General features: G+C 32.9%; 1 protein-coding gene across 1 annotated transcript in view; it reads left to right on the forward strand.

Moving 5' to 3' along the window:
- The window catches only part of LOC145680971 (uncharacterized), a 76297-nt gene extending 64909 nt beyond the window's left edge, over window positions 1-11388 (forward strand). Inside the window, exon 7 of the mRNA XM_081752189.1 lies at window positions 11007-11388. Coding sequence (XP_081608315.1) covers window positions 11007-11164 — 158 coding nt within the window. The 3' untranslated portion in view covers window positions 11165-11388. The remainder of the gene's footprint in view (window positions 1-11006) is intronic.
- Window positions 11389-11851: the final 463 nt, after the last annotated feature.

Here is an 11851-nt window from a genome sequence, read left to right on the forward strand (position 1 = left end):
ACACGTAATTACTAAATCTTTAGCCTCATCCGGGGATAATTTGTTTAGCTTTATAGTATCGTCAAATGCAGAAAAGAATTGCTGAATAGTCATTTCTTTCGGATCATATTTAGGAAAAGGAAAAGCATTGCTATACACATTTACAATAGGTCGTGAATTTTGGTTGGGTGTTCCTGACTGAGAACTAGATTGAGAAACATTATGGGAGGGAGATAGAGGGGTCGCCATGTCTGATCTTAATTTCACCCTACGTCTGCTCATAAGTTTTATAAGAATAATATTTAATTCTTGAACGTGATTTCTGTACTGAAACTAACTTCGTTTTTCAAGATAACCTTCGCACACGCTAATGTCTACATAAGCATTTCCTGTTTCAATGCACTGCAATACGATATCCTAAGAATGCCTGACATATGAAAAAAACAACTCAAACATGAACGCAAAACGTATATATATGTATATGTAATATTTCTTTGTTGTAAGTTACCACAGAATTCTCTATAGGAAATGGTAACAAATCTGATATCCCATGTAATTTTTCTCTGCATGATTTAATTCCTTACTCATATATGTGTGGCTTCGGATCGATATCTATATTTTAAACGGAAAATTGTTCTATAACGTGTTTCTAACACGGGCGCTAGCCACAAAATTCGGCGCTTATTCCACCATAACATATGCCAACATATTGGACCGAGAATCCGAACGTTGACATATACAATTTTATCCACACATAACTCAATGTATTAATAACCATAATAGCAAAGGGGCAATTTGAAGAGATTTCTTATAATAAACTTAACCATTAAATTTTAGGTAGAGCAAATAATTAGTTAAGATGGATAAATTAAATTGTAGAAATAAAAGTAGAGATATCAGATCAGAATATTACCCAAATCTGGTGCTGAGGCCTTACGTTAAAATTTATAATAGCTGTCATAATGAATTTTGAAGATAGGATAAGAATTAAACGAATTTTGAGACAAGGTCGAATAATAAGGTGTAATATCAATTAATAACCAGCATTGTACTCACCCAGACTTTGACGAGTAAAATTTTTAGATTTTGATCCTTCCAGTCAGACGGTCACTTCAGAACTCTCTCTAATTCCCTACTCTTTTTCGTCCACCTACCTTTTCTTCCTCGTTTTGGTAGCGACATTTCTTCCGCTTACCATTACATTTTTAGAGTTACTTCATAACGTGAAGTAGGAAGTCTTATTATTTCCTTGATACATTGCTGCATAACATATTTTTATATTTTCTATTTAGAAGAATGTTTTAACTAGACATAGTTTAAATTATTATGAGACTTCCTTGATTTCTTTGCATGTGTGAATAACCTACAGCACCAGACTGGGGATTGAATTTTATTTGCATTTAATATAACAAGGTTTACAAAATATTAAGCCAAAACCAATGAAATATTAATCGCCCTTCACCAAAATGCTTTAGTCATATTACAATGTTGTTAAGTCGTATGTCCTCAACCATTGCTGTGAATATGGTGTCGAGGTCTACAGGATTCATGTCTATTAAGGTGGTATATATGGCCCTTGTTGCTGTTAGAGAATCTTGTCCTTGCTGGCGGCACAATTATGTATTAAATCTAGCAAATTCTAGGGTATCTGCTCAGTTCCTATCCGTTTTATAAATTGTAAATCAAAGTCTCTACATCTAGATAAGGGTGTGCCCTAAAATGATTGTCTATAGAAATATTTTTTTCTTACTGGCAAATTAATGTTTTCTCGTCCCACGCATACTGTATTTTCTATGGTTAATATCAGTGGCGGCTAATGATAGTGTTGCAGCGTTGCGCAACGACCAAAGTATTTAAAAAAAGAAATCATCAATAGTAGTAAAGAACAGAAAAATACTTTTTAATACTCGCATATATACACTTTAAATAACATATTTTTTACTTCCGTAACTGTCCGTTTCGTTAATCCATTTTAAAAAGCGAAAAATAATCCATCACAGCGTCTCTAATTTACATTGTGTTGCAGCGAGCATACAACGACCAGATTCCTTCAGCGCGGGAATTGAAGCGAATGTTAAGTCTCCTTTCCCCTATCTCAGAAGTTAAAGGGACTGGTCGTTGCAGTGCTTCTGCAACACAGCACGGTTTCCAGTGAACGAGAAGGTTTTTCGCGCTAAATAAGATTTCTGAATTTTCTTTCACTAGCAATTAACAAATGGAATTTGTTTTTATGCATTCATATTTTTAAATTGCAGGACCATACTGAAGCAAATCAATATAATGACAATTAAAAAAAGTGATTGCAGAATTACAAAATAAGAAAGAAAATATCTAGTAGAGCGGAAAACAAATTAAAGTAGACCCGCATTTACAAGTTAATTCTTAGCTTATATTGATAATGAGAGCTTCTTCCACAGTAATTTGTGATTCAAATATTAATAAGTCAGGATGTAGAATCGCCCCCCTCCCTCTGTGGATAGCCTAGTATTTTAGTATATACATATTTCTTTTATAAAATAAGTATATTTTATACTCTTGATAATTTCCACATAAAACTGTATGATGGGGAACGTCACATTGAATTTGGGACTAGTTAGCAATGCTCAGGGGCGTAGCCACGAGGGGGTCCACCGGGTCCGGACCTCCCCAAAATTTCGAAACTTGACTAAAATTTGTAGACTTTCCTAACAAACTATATTTGTTTAACAGAGAAACGATTGATGTAGGCTAAATATTTTATTTTACGCCTCATCATGTACTCTCTCTTTTCTTAAAAACAATTGTTCTGGCTTTTTTTTTTTTTTTTTTTTTTTGCTAAGAATATAGGTGACAGTTATTACTTATCGTGTTTTCGGATACAGAATAAGAAAGGTATATATTGCATAGACGTATCGAACCCCTCCAACACACATTTCTGGGTGTAGAACTGACAGTGCTGTTTGTTTTGATGTTCTTCGACTTTACCTTCTGTTAGGTATACATGCTGATCCTACATCTGGCGGGTTTCGAGGTTTCCTTTCCAGAACATATGACATTGATAAGCATTGTTTCGCGTCATGTGGCAGTATATTGTGTTCATCGTGCATTGCGTAACAACCAAGACGGATGATTTGGAATGTAGTTTTTTTCTTTTACGCACATGTGTGTGTGTTGATGTAGGAATGTGTAACATTCGGAATTCATATAGCAGTACCTCTTTTGTATCACTGTTTTGATTTTTATTTATTAAATTTAATTTTATTGTGTGTGCTTTAATTCTGTAAATAACCCACAAATTCTGAATGAATTGTATACCGTGACTTCTGTAAATAGCTTACAAAAAACATTGACCAGCTTTTAACTGAGGAAAAACTTGCAATTAAGGCCTAGAGAAAACAAGCAAAGGACAATTCAGGAGAGTGTTCGAAAAAAAAAAATTTCAGTTTAAATTTACAGGATGTTTTATGGCAGTAATCGTTTGCACTAGATACATTTCCTCAATTTATTTTAAATTTTCCTGGATAAACTGTGAATAAAGTGTGTTCAATGGACATTTTTTATAACACTAATCTCTGTTACGAACTCTCTTCAGTCAACGCTGAAGAGGAATTCGGATCACTGTCAGGGATTGAGTTTGCTAGAATGAATCGTTCGCAATAATCTAGAAAAAATATTTAGTGAATCTACAAAGCTTCTGAAATTTATATTAACTGTACCTATGGCGTTAGCAAAAGACGAAAAGTGTTTTTCTACATGACCACCGGCATGTATTAGACAGATTTGCTCTAATCAAAGAGAGGAGAATGAACTTACTAATTAATTAAGGTGATTAATCGGATAAAATGTTCTGCATTTTTTTATTTTTAAGAAAACAGAATTTTATTTAATTTCACATGTCACATAGCATTTGCATCTAAAGTTATGCTGATTAGTCAATGAGTCCACTTTATATCTTCTGTCTCTTATCGTTCTTACTGCAACACCCAAAACCACAATCCACCGGCCGCCACTGGTTAATATAATTTCTTTTTGAATTTTCTGTATATACATAAATTTTACATTATTAAATATGGACTCAACAACAATGGTAAACTGCTCAAAGTATTCTTTGACCATTAAAATATAAGTGTAGACACCTTTATTTCTATGATAGAACAAGATCTTGGAGAGATATAAATGAAAATAGAAATTCCGTTAATGGCGGTAGCTTTTTGTACATACATAAATTTTACATGATTAAATATGGATTCAACAACAATGTTAAACTGCTCAAAGTATTTTTTGACCATTGAAACATAGGTATACACACATATATTCATATTACAGAACAAAAAGTGGAAGAGAGATTATTGAAACTAGAAATTCCGTTAATGGCGGCAGCCATTTCATATTAACGTGTTTTATACAAATTGCCCAAGGGTGTTAGGGCGACACCCTTCCTAATATTACTTGGCAGGGTTAAAAGATTATGAAAACGTGAAAATATTTTATGCGGACGTGAATGCACGGTACACTCAAAATCAGGGGTTTGACGGCCGGACTATAGTCAAGTAATACTTGTATGTCAAGGTAAGTGGAAAACTAAATTAAAAAGTACACATAAATGTACACATACCAGATTCACACTCATATCAAATGATTTCATTACTGATACGCATGTAATAAATTAAACCAGGCTTTTGAGTATATTAGGATGTTGAGCGATAGATGTACGTGAAAAGCATAAATCACCATTTTGAAGGAAATCAATGATGTACAATATATTTATAATTATTGATAAAACACAAAATTGCTGCAATGGATGATTTTACAGCTAATCGCTGAACAGGGCCGTGCCGAGGGGAGGGGGGGGAAGCGGAGCGACGGCCTCGGGCGCGAAGTAAGGGGACGAAAAATTCGGGAGAAAAAAGGAAAAAAAGATAGGAAAAATTGCTTGGAATATATGTATGGGGGCGCCGTCGTATACTCTCGCCCCGGGCGCTGATTTTCCACGGCACGGCCCTGTCGCTGCATAACAATTTCACTGCTCGTCAGAAAATACAAAATGTTTAGAAACTACACTAAAATATACTACACAGCCAAGAAATAAAATAAAATAAAAAATAAAGATAAAAAATTATATAACACCAATTAACCTAAAATAAAACCTTGAATAGTTTTTAAACATTAATTACCGTTTATAATCATCTTGTTTGACATAAAAACATTTTTAATCTGGACTTACACAGAAATATCTGTTTGAAGGTAATCGCCTTCGTTATTGAACAGATGATTATGCAACAATAATTTTACCTCTTTTTAAATTTCAAAATTGAAATTTGATTAACAGTATAATATCTAGGCATATAATTTATATACTTGTATAATTTTATTTCTATGTGGTGTATCGAGTTTTGGGTTTTTGTTTACCTAAAGTTTTGTATATGGATATGATTAATGGTTCTCATGTTGTATTGATGTAAATTTTAGAATTGATACTGGTGTAAAATTTAATTGAAAAAATCTCTCTTACACGTATATATAAATGATGATGTTTTGAGAATATATATACACACATATTGTAATATATTTAGCTCCAGATAGAGTAGTCTGCTGGGTATATGAAACAAACTGATAACATTATTTGTAGTATATTTTATTTCTGTTTATTTTATTTTACTTATTTAATATTTTATTTTTATTTATTTATTTTCCATTGTAAACACTTTCGTTGCATAGCTTTAGATCTTAAAAAATAACTCCATAAGAAATTAATAAGTAGTCAATCCAAAGTACGTAGATCTTTTTATATAATGGCTAAATTTAGCTATAAACTGCAGAATTGTTTGTTGAATCTTTGTGAGTTGAAACTTAGCACAAGATGAAAATCCCTTACGATAAAAGCTATAGGGGAGAATCACAAAAGGTACGAACTTGAGCTCTGAGTCCTATTGATATGATTGCCGCAATTACTCCGTTCTCATCTTCCCTATTTTTAATTTTTAAATATTTTTTTTTAAATCATAGAATTGTTGTAATTAACGTCTTCACTGACATACTAAAAGTCCTCACTCCTCACTGATCCGACCCGTACCAAGGCCAGTATTTTAGAAAAATGGCGGATGCCTTCATTCGATTTTTGTTAATGTCTCATAAACGAGTAACTTTAGAAAAACTAAAGAAAATGAACTAGACTAATTTGAGGGAGTAAATACATGTATCAAATAGAGTTTTTTAAGATTTATTCCAAGACTCAATATTCTGCAGAAAAAATGATCACTTTCTTGAAAATTGTGTTAGAGAAGTACCTAAGAGTTGTCATTTTATCGGAATGTTCAAATACTTATACAATTAATGGCCTTCATTCAACTGCAGATGACGTGTTTTTTATGATATATGTGAATTTTAGGATATTCCTTGCTTCTTGACGATCGGGAAAAATGTTTTGGAAACATTCTACGTTTTTTGTATCGTCCTTGTTTTTATAAATGAAAATGCAAATACGGTTTATTTCGTTAATATCAGGTTTGTACCCAGAAGAAACCAATGGGCCGTGGTCCCTACTTAAAAAATGCTAGCAAAAAAGAAAGCATGGTCACATTGCTCGAAAATGTCACAAAAGTGACAGGTATTGATGATACATCAGGATTAATATCACAATGATACATTTAGTACTATCTTTACTTAAGTTAGTATATAAAGTTCAGGTAATCTCTCCTCCAAAACATCCTGAGAGAGGCACTGGCTCCGTCTCCTGAAATATTTCCTGAGCCCGGCTGTGATTAATCTAAAACAGTGATCATCAAACCGTCGATAGCAAGCTACTAGTAGTTTGCAGGGACATTTTTCGGTAGATCGCGTTAACATTCCGGTTGGATAACCTTGATTCTTCCACTGATTCCTCCATAAACAATTGTAAAAAGAAAGTTGGTAGTTCTTTTGGTTGGTAGCTCACAGTAGGATTTAAAAATCATGCAGCAGCTCAGAAGCTTCATAAGTTTGACGATCATTGATCTAAAACAATTTTAGTTGATTTTCTTTCATGTATCAATCGTTGACTACGAGAAAATTTTAGACTGATTTGCAATAAGATCAGAAAAGCGCTGTCGGATCATTAGCGTTTGTATTGCATTTGCAAAGCAGTGAAAAATAACCTTCAATTAAAATGGGAATTTATTTATTTATTTACTTACAAATGTTTCAAATACAGATCAATGTCCATTTTACACTGAAACAAAGCGCTTAGTGTGAATCATTGCGTTTTCATTGGTTAATAAGGAGGAAATATTTTGCGATGCTGCTATTGGGACGTGATATCTTGCGATTTAACTAGCTGCTATAACTGAAAAGGATAAGCAATTTAAAGATCTGTTAAGTATTTTTGAAAGACATATTTGCTGTTACTATGAAAACACTTACTCTCCAATCCACATAGTTTTTTGTCAGTAACTTAATTTTCTATGATGTCTAAGAGTCCGTTTATTATGAACTGAAAATCAGCACTTTCCTGACAATGCATATTTTACCGGATTCAAATGATATCTTGATATCTCTGAGTATTCATGTCGTTTACCTGAGAAAGTTTTCCGTTTATGCATATAATCTGGTTATGCATATCTCATATTATTGTTCCTTCTTCGATACTAAGCATGAAATACTCGAAATACGACTTCTAATCTTCTTCCTCAATCGTCACCTCTCAACAACTTTCCATTGCAATTTTTTCTTTACAAATTTTCCTACGTTTTCTTATACAGATCTTAATCTCAAACTGCTACATTCTTCTCCAACAGAACAGGTACGATTTCTTGAAGTCAAAATAATATTCAGTAGGCCATAATTTCTTTTTACAGATCTTTTCGTCCAGCTGTATTCCTTAACATTAAATTGAATGATGTTTTTATTTTCGTATGCAACGTCTTTCTACAAACATTATAAACGGAAAGGGAGCCATTATTTTACTAGTATTTTATATTTTTATATACAGGGTGCTTCAGATAAAATGTCCAGTGCTTATAAATCAGAAACGTCTGAGAATAAAGAGATGAAACAAAAACTGAGATAGGAAAATGTCATAGGGCACATCACATGGTGTTGTTGTGGTGACCCCCAGGGCCCTCCTTGAAGGAAGCCCAGGTGCCAACTTGAAATTTTCAAATAGGAACATGTATTGAATCATACCTCATTCGATAGTGCTTGAAAAACGAAACAACGTTTGTAGGGAAAAAATTCGATTTGGGACACCGTTTTCAAAATGGCTACAAAAGTGTGTCCTGTATTAATTTGAAGTTGGCTCCTGTGCCCCCAACTTTTGCGGACATTTTGAAAACGGTGGCCCAAGTCGAAAATTGTTTCCCATAAAAGTTGTTTCGTTTTGCAAGCACCACCGAATGAGGTATGATTCAATTCATGTTCCCATTTGAAAATTTGAAGTTGGCACCTGGCTCTCTTCAAGGAGGGTCCTGGGGGTCACTAGAACACCACCATGTGATATGCCCTCTGACATTTTCCTATCTCAGTTTTTGTTTTATCTTTTTATTCTCAGCCGTTTCTGTTTTATAAGCACTGGACGTTTTATCTGAAACACTCTGTATATACACACCAGCCTTCGGATAGATGAGGACTTCACTCTCAGATACCGCGTTTGCTTGGACTACGACCTCGCAACTCATATTTCAGTCATTGTTTCTGATCTTCACACGGCAAGAATACGTTTGTGGCATTATCCTTCGCGAAAACTTTAAATCCCTTTTGCCCCTTAGTATAAGTATTTCAAGCCGAAATGATAAAAGCCGATATCGGCCCTAGCTAATTGTGTTCAAAAGTTAATTTCAAATGGTTCACTTGTTTTACCGTGATGTCGAGATTAACAACCTCGGTCATTATTATGTATTGTTTAAAAAAGAAATAGAAATTGTCCCTTTCGTTAAAACCAGAATTTCTGGAAACGCTGTGTCATATGCCCATTTGTTCTGAATAAGTAGTTTACATACGAAATTTCACATTTCCAAGGGATTTCGAGATATGACCATCTTATAACAATTACAACTTCCATCTTTTTTTCTTCCTTTCTAATGTCAAAAAAAATGCTGAAACATTTTTATTTTAAATGAAAAATCTTAATACTAATTTTCATGTACCTAACCTTCAGAGCTTTCGAGACTAGTCATCTTATTACAACAATTTTCAACTCTTATTCTTTTTTCTTCTCATACTCTTTTGTCCCTTTTAGAACAATGTCAGAAAAAAAACACTTCTTTTATTATTTTAAATGAAAAGTTTAAATACCAAATTTTATGATTCTAACCCTAAAGGATTTCGAGATATGACTATTTTGTTATAACAATTGTAACCTCACACTTTTTTCGTCCGTTCTAGAGGAAATGTCAAGAACACTGAAATACGTGTCTAATTATTTTAGATGAGAAGTTCATATACCAAATTTCACATTTCTACCCTTCAAAAATTCGGAGATATGGACATTTCGCCATAATAATTTTTACCCCCATTTTCCCCTTAAATTTTCAAAAAGCCTTCCTTAGAAATACCTTACGTCACAATTTCTATGTCCCATCCAAATTTCAAGTTTCTAGCTTAATCGGTTTGGGAAGAAAACTACCTGTATCTATTGTATCACTTCTTGGCGGAATATTGAAGTCCTATAGTTCGGAAATCTACAGTACTTGCATTATTATTGAAACTTGTGTTTCTGCATTTTGTGGGGAAGGGGAAAAAGAAGAGGACAAATACAAATAAAATTTTACAACTTAATAAAAAAAGCAAAAAAAGAAAGAAAAAAGAAAGAAAGAAAGAAAGTAAAAGAAAACATAGCTTAAACTTTTAACACTTCTTTCCTACTTATAAACCTTAGTTGAATAGGCAGAAAATCATTCTATTATATTACTAGCAATATACTGAAACTCGACCTGTTATTCATCAAAATACTATTCTAAAGTAAATAAGTTGAAGACGGATTTGACAATGTGCTATTTTCAAAAAATTATAAACACTAACCTTGTAAGTATACTTTGTCATATTAGAATCATTTAAAAATTCTGTCTGTTGTGAAAAATATTCGAATAATACGTCTTTCATGTATTTGTATACTAGAAGATATATTGATATTTACACTTCATCAGTTTAATATTTCTGAACTTCTTGACAAATAATAAGTTCGTTACGGTATCTTTTGCTGTTTACAGTTCAAAGAAAAAGCAATTCCTACAACATCATTTCAGAAAATAGGCAATCTTCTAATTTATCCAGAGTAATTTGTGCTATACAATTTGGCAGAATTATTTTCAGAGCTAAGTCACTTTCAACTTATAGATATTCCATCTTGTTATTGATATTGACAGCTTTCAATTCCGCATTACATTATTACCTCAAGTGCACAGTGACCTTGGACCTTCCTCTATCTTCTTCATCATCCCGAACTCTCTGTCCAGGTCGGACGTTCAATCAGAGCCTTCCATCCTCGCTCTTTCTATCCATATTTCTTTCCCAAACATCTTGTCCGCATTTCCGGTCCTTTTTTTCTGTGCTTTCCTTACTTTCTGCAACGATCTTTTTCTTGGCGTTCCTCTCGGTGTTCTCTTTTCTTTGGTCTCTTAACTTTTTCCTTGCTATTTTCTGCTTCTCCATTTTTTACATGTGAACGAATCATCTTATTCCCCCTTCTCAATCCATTCTACTCTTTCCACAATAATCTTCTCCCTTATTTTATCATATCTGACGCTTATCTGTTCTTATTTTCTGTTCTATTCCTCCCCGAAATTTAACTTTAGCGGCCTGTATTCTGCTTTTCTCTCTTCCCATTGTTGGGCAGGTCTCCGATCAGTATGTGAGGATTAATATATATATATAAATACTTGTATATATTTGTATACAGTACCTTTTTGCATTGTTTCGGTATCTCCTTTCTCCACGTCAGGAGTCATCATTTGTATGTCTCTAAATTGTGTAAAAATTAGAATTTGAAATAAATGATTGGTTACTCATTTCTATCAACTGTTTGTAATGATTTATATTACTTTCAACCATTACATAATGTACTGTACTATTTTCAGCTGGATCAATTCGTGTAATGATGAGAGAGACTGGTGACACAGAGTATCAAAGGAAATATGGGAAAGACGAATTGAAAGAGCACAGAAGAGAAGAAGATAAATGCGTGTGCTCCGTTACACCTGACAATATTGCATGTCTTCCTCTGGATAGAAAGTAGACTTACCAAATTTCTTTACCAAATAAACACAAAAAAGTATATTAAATTAATCTACTATATAAGCATTTCAGCAAAGAAACATAAATGTCACTACAAGAATACCATAATTTGATAGTATATTTTCCAGATTTGTCTAATCAACCAATGAGAAAAATAGAAAATTGAGTAAAATATTGTAGAATTGTATAAATAAGAAAGAAAAATAAAGAAGTATTATTTACATTCTTTACAACAGAACTCCGTTCCGTTATTCCGTTATTTATTCTTATAATGTGATACATTCAATAGCTAAGCCGAAATATAACCTAATAACTTTAAAATACCTAAATTATTATTAGAGAAATTTATAGTTTTATTTTTTAAATTACTTATTTACTTTTAATTTTGTTTATTTATTTTATTGACTCAATCTATAAAGAAAATATAAGGATTTGCATCAATTTTTGTGTAGTAATATTATTAAGTTCTTTCAAGAAGGCTTTTTGTGACGACTTGTAGTCTCCTACTATATTGTGCGTCACGCATAAAAATAGTGTACAGTTATTTCTCTTTCTTTCTCTCTCTGTCAAGCTACTGTTTCGCCATGAGGTTAAGTACTTGAGCATACTAATTATCGAAAAGACTTTGCACAAGAGTAGAAATTGTAGATAATAATGGTATTCATACGATATGTTCATTATTCGTTGC

The sequence above is a fragment of the Thermobia domestica genome, chromosome 3 (genome assembly GCF_964235325.1).
Source record: "Thermobia domestica chromosome 3, izTheDome1.hap1.1, whole genome shotgun sequence".
NCBI classification, from domain to species: Eukaryota; Metazoa; Arthropoda; class Insecta; order Zygentoma; family Lepismatidae; genus Thermobia; species Thermobia domestica.